Here is a 12,016-nt window from a genome sequence, read left to right on the forward strand (position 1 = left end):
ACACACACACACACACACACACACACACACACACACACACACACACACACACACAAGCTCAGTTTTCAAAGAAAAGGCCACATTATGATTAACCATGAGGGGATCTTGGTGTTAGGCCCGCCACTTTTTCAGTCTTATTCGGTCTCTGCCGTCACTTCTCAAAGAGATTCTAATAAAAATATTCTCTGTATATTTTGTAAAACTAAATACATTGGTTTTATTTTCATGAGTTTGTTTCAGCTAAATTTTTTTTCTTTTTTTCAGCTGCATCTCTCTAAGAGGGGTCAGCACGAGCAAATTAGCTGAGGAGAAGAAGAGGAAGGACAGACCTTTTAAAGTGATTTGTTAATGCCCTCTGCATTTACACCACATGTCTTGCTGCTTTTATTGTGCTGTAAATGAAGAGCGATGATCATGTTACCAGGCTCTACAGCAGATTTTATAGACATCTTCTCTGTTTAACCTTAAAATAACTTGATATTTCAGTGGATGTTTTCTCTGTGTCTGTTTCCAACAATAAAACTAAGAAGCACAGCAGGTTCCTCATAAATATACACTTCTAAGAAGCAGACAGAAAATGGTGTGTTCATATCTAGAGATGAGCTCACTGTTTATACAGAAACAATCCTCACATTCATCCAGGAGACAAAGAGGTTAATATTTAAGCTGTTTTATTTTTGTAAAAAAAAAAAATAAGTGACCCACTCAAACAGAACTCTTGTGCATCAACCCAACAAATCTTTAACATACAGAACATGTCATAATCTCACGACAAACATAGAAACAGAACAAAGGAAGATAAAAAATAAATAATCTGAGTCGTGACTGCAGACAGCAACGATGTGAGGAACAGAGGGTCTCTTCATTCTCACTGAGACATGACGAACAATCAAAGTTCTGATTGACTTCAGTAAAACAATAGCTGCACAATGTGAAGGTGAGGCTGACTCGTCGGGAACAAAACATGCTTCTCCACAAAGACTCGACTCTGCTTGCAGCCAGCTCACAAAAATCCAGAAACCTCCATCAATAAATATAAGAATCTGTCACATATTTACAGACTTCTTGATTATATTTACAAATGTAACAAAAAATAAGGCAAAATGAAGAACTCTTTATACAAATATATTTACAGTGTAACTTTTTTACAGCAATAAGTAATCAAATACAATCACTAAATAAACCATCTTTTAAAATAGAACATTTACTTCAATTTTTGGTTCACTTAAATAAAACTCAGCAGCTTCTTCATTTAAACTGTAAACTACCTGTGGCTCAGACGCTTACACTGAGTCTGGACGAAACATGTCAAGCTTTGGTAATAAATATTACAGATTTAAAGCAAACTCAAACGCCTCTTTAACGCGACAAACCCTGTTCCCTGACTGAGTAAAGCCCACAGAATGACGTTAATAAAGCTATCAAGGATTTAGAAGGCAAAGGGATAAATATTAAGGCTTTTCCTGTAAGGCACACATGAAAATATTGCAGGTGTGGATAATGGTAAATGTGACAGGTCATTTCTGCTGGTTGCAGCAAGCYCGTGCATGTTAGACGTTTATGTGGACGGTTTTCAAATAGCGTCAAAGCTCCTAAACTGAGAGCATCATCCTCTGAAACCAAGCGCCAGGCTTCCATTCTGAAACGATTATGTGGTCCTGCGATGCCTCGTTTTTGCTGAAGTTTTCAAATAAACGCTTCGTTTCGCAAGCTCGGCTGGCACAGCGCTGAGGTCGGAAACATAAACCACAGCGTGAGGTCACTGTGGGAAATGGGAGGAGTTGTTGAGCTGCATATTGTGTTTCTCTGGAGAAAGAGAGCGAGGAAAGTTTCTTCATCTTCGGGTTAAGCGATGTCCAGGTCGTCCATGCGCACCATTTGCCTCTGTGAGGAAAAAGGGACATCTTAAAAATGAGCTGTAAATTATGTAATCTGACGAGGGCAACGAGAAGCTACCTCGGGGTAAACGTAGCCGTCAGAGCCGTTCCTGTAGATGTGCATTTCGTCCTCGGTGGTTTTCTGGTACACCGGGTTGTCGAAGTGGATGGAGTTTGTGTTCTTTGCTCGCCACTGTCTCCACAGCAGCACTGCTCCAAACGCAACCATGACTAAAATAACTGCAGAGGAACAAGAGGGTATAAGGTTGTTGTGCTGATGTTATGGGAAGCGGTGAAAGATAAATGACAGGAAATTATAAATGCATTTTCATTTTTATGCTTGAGAAAGCAACTTTAATGATGAATGGCTGAAATGAGGAACTTACCAAGAGGCAGCACAATGTAGAGAGCAGCGTGGTGGGATGAAGGGGCTTCCTCTGGCGTCACAGGCTGGACTCTACCTGAAAACACCAACAGTGCAAAACTTGCTTTATTCTGTTCATGCAATAAGACTATCAGAAATTATATGAATATGTTAGAATATTTACTGTAAAAGCTGATATTTTTCTTTGCCTAAATAATTTAATACAGCAGTGAAAGCTGCAGAGTGTCACTTCTTAGTAATTATTTATGTAAATATATTTTGTTTCAGCTAAATAAAGATATTTCTGTAGTCAAAAACAAAATAATTTAGAAATTTAACTTTACTTCAGTAACCGGATGCCATAAAAATATGTTCAAACTTTTATTATTAAGCCGTACTCCACATTGTTCAGAGCGGGAGTTCATGAAAAGGTTATGAACAACAAATATCCTACCTGTTGCAGATAGAAACTAACTTTGCTTTATTTTTGATCATATTGACACAGTTAAGATCAAAGCAATTTGCTAGAACAACTCCTATTTTAAACATTTCATAGCGCTTCATATGAAATCTATTTTATAAATGTTATGTTTTAAAACACACTGACATAATGCTGCAATTTACATAGAAATATCGGATTATTTTCAAGTGCAAAAAGTAGCAGCTGGCTGTAGTACTTTCTGCAGGCACATCACAATACTGCTGCTGGACAGTTTAATGCAAAACTCTAAAGGTTGATAAAAAAAAGCATTTGTGCGACTCGTTCAAGAGAGCAGCAATCCACTAGTGACTTGGTCCCGCTCACAGTTAGCTCACTGCTTATAGATTGTTCAAAGATTTATCTACAGCAGGTAACATGTTATTTGCTCATAAATTTTTCCCACAAGTCATCTTGAAATGGTTATCACGTTAAAATGAATAAATTGTGCTTCTTATTTACCTTGAGGGCCGCCAGGTTTCTGTGTGTTCTGTGCTGACTGGGTAGTCGAGCTAACTGTGGGCCTTTTAATGGCCTCAGTGGTGGTAGTAGTTGTGGTAGTAGTTGTGGTAGTAGTTGTTGTAGTGGAAGGTTGTTTGCTGGGAGCTTGGGGTGCAGCTGAGCCATCTGGAATAACAAACGAAAATATACGAGTTACAGTAAATAAATGTTGAGTTTTGATTTATATCTTTTAAATCCCTGCAGCAGACATGCACCTCTCACACACGTCTTCATATCAGCATCGAGTGTCTTGTTGTCAGGACAGGCGCAGGTGTATTGAACAGAGTTTGCTTCAGTCAGAGGAGCAGGGAGGCACAGGAACTCACAACCACCRTTTATGCTGTTGCTCTGCATGCACCAGTTTACACCTACGAATCGAAAGAAGAAAGCTTAGAAAAGCTCACACTGTTGATTCCTAAATAATGAACACGTCTTTTTACCGAGTGGCTGCTTGAGGCTGTGGTAAAGCACCATGTCTTCTGGCTGTCCCAGGTCAGAGACCAGCTCAGTGATGTCCTTTCCAGTCTGGCGGTTGGCACTAAAAATGGCGCTTTTGCTGACATCGGTCCAAAAAACTTTCTCCTGTTAAAATAAGTAACCTGGCATCAACTGGTTTGTTCTGTCAGTTCATAAAAATGCACGGATGGCAAAATGTATCTTGTTTATCTGATGATCACTGACCTGAAAGACAGCCAGCGAGAAGGGTCGGTGGGCTTCCCCGCTGGAAATAACAGTGTGTCGGGTTCCTCCGTTCACATCGATGCTGGAGATAGTGTGCAGCTTGGAGTCGGTCCAGTACAGACGCTGGTTGAGCATATCTGCCCAAAGGAGATGCAACTCTGATTATTATCACTCATTACACGGCTTTATGAAAATTATTTGTTTCTATTAAAAAAAAAAACAGAGCTCCGTTTACCCAGAGTGATGCCATTGGGCCATTCAATGTGGTCTTTGACTAGGACGATGCGACCGGCTCCGTTTAGCCCACACTTCTCAATTTTAGGCTCCTCCCCCCAGTCTGTCCAGTACATGAAGCTAAAGATGACAAAGCAGAACTACTTAGGACTGAAAGCTGTGGAGTAAACCATTAATTTATCTCAAGCTGAATCGATTTGTGAGATGTGGAGAAGAAATCCTGCCTACTTGTTGAGAGGGTCGACTGTGATGGCTCTCGGCTTCCCGAGGTTCTCTGTGACGAGCGTCCGCCTCTTACTGCCGTCTGTGGTCGCCACTGAAATGGTTTTCAAAACGCTGTCAGTCCAGTAGATGTTGCCATGGATCCAATCCACTGCGATACCATCTGGAGCCTCGATCCCGCTGCCGATCACAACGTTGTGACGAGAGAAATCGTCAGCCTCGTCTATGCTGGAGCTGTGGGGAACGAGACAACAGAGGGGACTTACCGTATTTATTCGTGTATAATACGATCTCATGTATAATACAACCCTCCTTTTTTGAGCTTAAAAAGCATAAAAAATTTAATCCTCAAATTACCTTCAATTTCATACAGACTTCAAGATTTTTCAGCCTTTGCAGTCTTTATACATATCAGTAAAATGATCATTGGACTGTTCACTTTATTTTAACAACATATGTACTAAAAAGGTATTTTGACAACAAATATATATCAGCTGTAGCAGCCATATGAATTCTGACATTTTACACATGGTCCACCAGGAGGTGCCAACACAAAAGTCAGAGACTTCACATGAGATTTGGGCCATCTTGTGGAGGAAAAGCAGATTACTTCCTACTTGCGAGCGCCACCTCTGGTGGGGAAACGTTTTTCAGGGATACRAAATTTTCAGAACACCGGCAGCCATTACAGACGAACATGTGTTTGTTGTTGTTCRAGGAGCGGCYYGGTCACACACTAATGTCATTAGTTCGTTATCATTACTAAGGTGCAGGAAAACTTTTTACCCCTTTTTTTCACATCATGTCGCCTGCCTGGATCTGTTATTATCTCGCTCTGAAGCACGGAGGAGTGTCAGAGGTGAGCTCGTTTCAACTGCTTTTTACGACGCGGTCTCATTTCCAGACTCAGGCATTTTGCGAATGAAGCTGATTAAAATACATAAGTAAAAATATTTATCCGAGTACAATACTACCCCCCAACTTTATGGATGATTTTATGGATTTAATTTCACGTATTATACTTGAATAAATACGGTATTTCAGAGCTTCGCCTTGCCCACATCCCAGTTTCTGATGTACAGAGATGAAGCGATAAAGTGTCCTGTTCAAACCACTTTTTTTAAACAAAGTCTAACTCTAACCTGAAGATTTTCTTCAGTGACAGGTCAGACCAGAAGATCCTCTTGTTCGGCATGTCCACGTCCAGAGCCACTGCGTTTTTCAGCTGAGAGATCAGCTGGACGTACTCGCTGTGGTCCACCGCAATCTTTCTCACCTCGTGCTTGTTGGTGAAGACCAGCGAGGGCAACGACCCTGCAGGAGACAGAAGAGGGGAGGTTTTGATGYTCAGACAGGTCTATTAAGAGCTCGTGTGATAAGCAAGTTGCGTTTTAGCTGTAAGCGGAGCCAGAACTTTTTTATCATTTGTTACCTGACTCAGCTTTGCACGTGTTGCTCATGGGGTCGATCTGAAAGCCCTCGCCGCAGTCGCACTTAAAGCTTCCCGGCAGGTTGATGCAGATCTGACTGCAGATGTCAGGATCCTCACATTCATTAATGTCTGCAAACGGATAAACACAGGTTCAAACAATGAGTCCTGTTTTGACAGCTGTGTGTGTTTAGTTGGCCGCAGTTTTATATTTGTGTCACTGCATCACACACACTGAACTGAAATCATAACATYAGCTTACCTTCACAGGTTTTATTGTCAATATTCAGATGGTACCCAGCAGGGCAGGAGCAGTTGTAGCCAAGCTTCAGGTCATTGCATTTATGAGAGCAGCCACCGTTTTCTGTCAAACATTCGTTTGTTCCTGTGGGGACAAAAACATTAATGGTGACTTATTACAGGATTGTTGTTAGCTGGGTTTTCTGATGGGTGCACAAGATGTCGAAACACGTAACTTACCACACACACTGCTAGGTTCATCAGAGCCGTCACTGCAGTCTCTGTCCTTGTCGCACACTTTGTCCATGCTGATGCATTCCCCACTACCACATTTGAACTCAGTCGGGTCTTTGCATGCATCTGAGAAAAAAAGAGATCTGGGGATTAGGGACTGGACTTTAGAAAACATTATGACTTTACATCAGCTTCAACATAAAATCATTTAATTCTGTGTGAAGTTGTGAGGGCAGATTAAGAAAGACACCTGTGTTGCAGCCGATCTCATCACTACCGTCTAAGCAGTCAGGCTCTAAGTTACATCTGAGGTTGTCACTGATGCAGGTGCCGTTGTTGCACCGGAACTGATTGTAACGGCAAATAGTTTGGGCTAGAACAAAAAAGGAGATAACAGGTGAAAAATGGGGCAAAAATAAAATCAAGGAGGAAAAGCAGAAAATTGTTTTGTTTCCAAAATGGCAAAGTATGCAGGAACTCAATTTATTATTATTATTATTATTTTTAGAGAATTTAACAAATGGATTAAATCAAATGAACTTACTGCAGTTGACCTCATCCGATTGATCAGAGCAGTCTATTTCTCCGTCACACCTCCAGCTGCTGTGGATGCAGTTCCCACTCAAACACTCAAAGTCGTGATCGCCACACGACGACGGCTTCTTCTCCGGTTGCTTCTTCCGGCAGTTTTTCGGCCACTCGTCGGACCCGTCGGTACAGTCCGCGTCGCCGTCGCAGAGCCACTGGGCGGGAACGCACATCAGGTTGTTGCACTGGAAGGACTGAGGGCTGCAGGTGGGTTTGGGACAGGACTGCTCGTCCGAGCCGTCGGAGCAGTCGTTTTCTTTGTCGCAGACAAACATCTTGGATATGCACTGGCCGCTGGCGCACTGAAACTGATTGGCCAAGCATTGTTTCACAGCTGTGGTTAAGGAAAATGGAGGGAAAGAAATTAATTTGATGACGAAGGTAGAAAATAAGTGAGTTTGACACTAACAACAACACATTGTTGAAAATTGATCATTACCTTATGTTTAAGTTGTTTCTACTAAACACAGTAAATGTATAAAAGCTTTTTATTTTACTATAAATCTTCATAAACAAAACACAAATCTATTTTTATGAATACAACTGTAAATAATTAATATTTAATCTGTGTGTGAATGATCTCAGCTTGGAGAAACAGAGTTCTGTCATCAGTAGTGTGCAGACTCTACAACCTGGCAGCTCCTGTAAATAAGTAAGACCTGGATATGGCTGATGGAAGTGTTTCTAGTTACTGATCCAGTAAATAAACCCCGTTCCAGTGTGAAACTTACTGCAGTTTTTCTCATCAGCTTCATTTTTACAGTCAGCTGCGCCGTCGCAGTGCCAGTTCTTCGGTATGCACTCATTGGTCGGAGCGCCACAGTTAAACTGTGACTCGGAGCAAGTTTTTGTTGCTAAAAAACAAACAGGTAATATGGATTATTTTACATCCTTATAAAACATATAAATTGTAATAATTTTGCAAATTAAAAAATTGCTTATTGAGACAAGTAATTAGTGTACTCATTACAGGTCATGAAGACAGATTAATAATAATAATAATAATAATAATAATAAAGAATGAAACTAAATTTGTGCAGCTTTATTTTTTCTCAAATTAATGGTAACTGTGTCCGATTCCTCCATGTTTGTTTACCTCCGCAGAAAGACAGCCTGATTCAGGTCAATTATATTGTTAAAGTTTCCATGTGCCTTTTTTTCAGATTTGTTTACATTAAGTGCATACCTGCATTTCAAATTTGCATGTGATTCTATCTGGGAATTCTATTGGAGACAACTTTTTAAAACGGCACCAAGTGATATAATTCAACTTAACATTTTTAGGTTTATTTTTTTAGTTTGCAATGAACACCTTTGATTATTATATTTTGTCTCTTAATCCTTTATCTACATTTTCGAGTGTCAGGTTAAAATAAAAGCAGTGAAAAAAAAAACCAACATACCACAGGCGGCAGGTAATTCGTCGCTGCCATCGCCGCAGTCATCAGTTCCATCACAGATCCACTTTTGGGTGATGCACCTCCCATTTCCACACTTGAACTGAGTGGAGGTGCACGTGAGCGCAGCGTCTGTGGAGGACAGTGATGCTCCATGAGGACAAGCTAACATTGACTCTCGCCAACTCCAAGGTAGTTATCAGCATTTTTTACAACCCTGTTTCCATAAAGAGCTTGTGTCAACACAACTAACATCCTCCTGGAGTTATTGTTTAACTCTAAATTACACACAGAAACACATGTTCTAATCAAAGTTTTGGATAAGAGATGGTGCGAAAACCACACCTTTACATTGTTGCCAAACCCAGACGATTACCAAATAAAGTAAATCCTGTCTGACTCATGGTGTAGCAACATATGGAGCAATGGCAATTTTTTAAACTGTTGCAAGAGAATAGTTGCATCATAACTGATTGTAACATTAGAAATGGTTCATTTTTTCTCAGATGTTATATTCTGAGAGGATCAGTGACAACAGCAGGTGAAACTAAGGGCCACTCAGATCCTGTCAGTCATTCACATCATCTTTGCATCCCTTCTCTGCACGGCCCAACTCTGCTGTGGCCCGAAGGCCTCACGGGGACAGGTCAGACTATCCCTTTAAGACAATAGCATGGGAGGAGCTGCAATCACACCACCAGCTGCTGATTGGCCCCGGTGTGGCATTCCTTACAATACATCTCAACAGGGACGCACGGGCGAAGGCGGAGCGTAGAGACACAATGAAGTGACAACACCCAAAGTGATGACACCCAAAACATGAGACAGGTCTGACAGATTTGGATGAGTTTCAGAGGATTGTAAAAGTGAGACAGGATGCTTTCTTAACTCTGGGCTGGTCACTGAACGTTACTGYCCTCCTCGTTTTTTACAGCACGATGAAAAACAAAAGGGAGAAGACTGAACTCTATTGATTATTGTTGAGAATATAAAATTTTCTTTTTGTGCCTCCAGTTCACTTGTACTTTTAAAGAAATGGCCAGGAAGTAGTAGTAACTGCAGCTGTGATTAATTTCTCACTAAATTCAAAAGGCTTCCTGCATGGTCACTTTCCCCTTAAGAATAATCCACCGAATACTCCATAAACAGAGGGACCACAAGTAGGTCATATGTGGTCATTTCTTGATTCTAAACTACTGACCTCATCTCTTTGGATGGAAAAATCTAAAAAAAAAAAAAAAAGAATGTTTCCATTTTCATCCACGCTTCTGTTCTTTTTAATGCAGCGGTTTTAAAAACGAAGCTCCATCCCTCTGCACTATTTCTTTTCAGGGTTGCAGAGGAGTTGGTGCTTTAGCAGTCATCTTGCACCGGGACACATAAAAAGAAAACGTTCACACTCTCACTCACACGTCGAGACATTTTAGAATTACCAGAGAGTACCAGAGCATGTTTTTTTGTCTGTGCGGAAACCGAGTATCTGGAAATAYCCAGGCACGTGCACAGGAAAACACACAAACGTCACCCAGAAAGATCAAGCAACAGCTCTACCAATTGTACCACTGTGCTGTTTAATCACATATTCCTTTAAATTAATCTACCGCAACTTCACTATTAGCATTTATTTCCACTTTGAATGAGACGTGTTTAAAAAACTGAACTTGTGAGTGTTGCAGTTGGAAAAGTGAAAAAAAAAAAACCCACCAATGCAGAGCTGAGATTCAAACCTCAAGGTGTTTTTGGGCAAAAGTGATTCATTTRCTCCTCCATTCACAAAGAAGAGCAGAAACTATCTGACAAACTCCTTAACTGATATTCCTCACTTTCAGTTTGCCATAAAAGGTCAATGAAATGCTACAATGCTGCGACGTGTTAAACAGCAGAAACTGGCAGCCGCTCTCAAAGAAGTCGGACAGGTTGTGGTGCGATGACAATCCTTGTGACGTCACTTTGTTCTGTCACAACGCCCTCCTGTCATTTTACAGCCCATGCAGGTAATATGCACACAATGACCACCTGCACAATGCACTCAAACACAAAACCAGCAGTTAATTAATAACCAGGATGCTGTGCACCAAGTGAGCAGGACTTTATTCTTCGCTGAAGAGATGTCATTGGTGTCACAATGGGGAAAAAGTATTTTCTTGTAATACTGCGTGAGATCACGCAAGACATCGTTTACAACATCTGATCCTTTTCATCATAAGAAAAGTTTCAAACTCAGGCGTGAATGCAGCAGATGTGCATTCATTCAAGAAATGTTGAACTTTTAACTAATTAAAAGAAGCAGTTGTAAAGCTGCTTTTAAATTTCTGAAAAATAATTTTTGCAACTTTTTGTGAGGCATTACAAAATGCAATGTTTAGTCTCTAACATAGGAAAAAACATTCCTGTGTTCTGATTCAGAGTTAAAACAATCATTAAGTGATGCTGTTTTAAACAAATCAGAGCTACAGCTGATGCTCTCTGGCAGATTTGGCGACTGGAAATGAGCACAGCTAACTGGAAACAATTAAAAAAACCAGCCTTAGTAAAACGATTTAAGGGGAACATTAAAAGGAGCAGCTGTCAGGATGAGTCTGCAGTACGTAACAGACTGAAGTACATCAGGTTCTTTCCTTTGACTCATTCCTTTTTAGATTCAGAAACCAAATCCTGCTCCTAATGGACTGAAATAGCAGATATAATTTGATATATTGGGCAGCTAAGCCTTATTTTAATTTTTCCCCTTTTTTCTTTAATGTCTGCCTCATGATGGAAAAAAATTATTTATATTTTATTTTGTCTCTTCTTTTGGGACTTTGTCTTTTCTGTAAATAAAAGTGAAGTTCATTTTTTCCAAAAAGGAATGTAAAACAAGTTTTTTTTTTTTTTTCAGTTTCTAACTACAACCTTTCCAGAATTTATCCCAGTTTTTCTTGGTCTAATGTGTTATTAATGTAATCTGTCTCTCTGAAAGCAAACTTCAATAACAGAGGGAAGATAAGCAGAAAAAAGACAAGGACACTTTGGGTTTTGGGTGATAASTTTGTGCAGCTGAAGGTTACCAACACAGACCACTTCCTTCCTCTACAACCTGTTGTTTAAATGTGGTCCCACCCACTTAAAACCACCGGAACGTGGTTGGCTGCTTCGTACGTCCGACAGCCAAACGGACCAATCAGCGCGTTGTGCGTCAATTTCATTCAAACGAAACCCCAGTTGAGTCTTCAACCCGGTTTAACTTGATTATCCGTCTTTAAAATGTGAATTAACTGAATTTAGCATTAAAATTGTGAAAAATACTGAAACGCGCGAATGTTTAAAGCCCAAAATGAAGCATTAAACAAGTATTTAGGCAGCGTTAGCATCTCAAAAATATGTTATTTAAGTGGAATGGCCTACCTGCTTGAGCCAAGCAGTGAATCAGCATGCAGAGACACCAACACGTGGACAGGCCCTTCATCAWCACCATCATGTCCTTTTTTAAAAAGATATTTGTTTCAGAAGAGGAGAGTTTCCCTGTTTCCTCTCCTGACGGTCAGACTGCAGCGGCTCCGTGTGCTGAGGTGTTCAGTGTCGCATCTCAACATTTTTAACGTGTCTGACAGAGAAGGAGGRGCTACAACAGTGGTGTGATGTTGAAGAGACCTGAGGGGTGGAGCTTAACTCTGCTGCTGCATCATCATCAACTCTCCATCAATTCACCGCTTCCTCCCAAACCTGTTTCCTCAACTCTCTCTCTCTCTCTCTCTCTCTCTCTCTCTCTCTCTCTCTCTCTCTCTCTCTCTC

General features: G+C 40.6%; 1 protein-coding gene across 1 annotated transcript; it reads right to left on the minus strand.

Annotated features, from left to right (window-relative positions):
- Window positions 1-654: 654 nt before the first annotated feature.
- ldlrb (low density lipoprotein receptor b) lies at window positions 655-11,799 on the minus strand. The gene is made up of 18 exons (XM_014004934.1): window positions 11,630-11,799; window positions 8,252-8,377; window positions 7,580-7,702; window positions 6,805-7,182; window positions 6,511-6,633; window positions 6,267-6,386; window positions 6,049-6,171; window positions 5,790-5,918; window positions 5,500-5,671; window positions 4,364-4,591; window positions 4,137-4,255; window positions 3,902-4,038; window positions 3,661-3,802; window positions 3,436-3,588; window positions 3,182-3,346; window positions 2,264-2,338; window positions 1,957-2,117; window positions 655-1,884 (listed from the first exon to the last, which is right to left on the minus strand). Exons 1-18 carry the CDS (start codon window positions 11,700-11,702, stop codon window positions 1,846-1,848), a joined length of 2,586 nt encoding a protein of 861 aa, XP_013860388.1. The 5' UTR covers window positions 11,703-11,799; the 3' UTR covers window positions 655-1,845.
- Window positions 11,800-12,016: the final 217 nt, after the last annotated feature.

Source organism: Austrofundulus limnaeus, unplaced genomic scaffold (genome assembly GCF_001266775.1).
Source record: "Austrofundulus limnaeus strain Quisiro unplaced genomic scaffold, Austrofundulus_limnaeus-1.0 Scaffold27, whole genome shotgun sequence".
In the NCBI taxonomy this organism is placed as follows: Eukaryota; Metazoa; Chordata; class Actinopteri; order Cyprinodontiformes; family Rivulidae; genus Austrofundulus; species Austrofundulus limnaeus.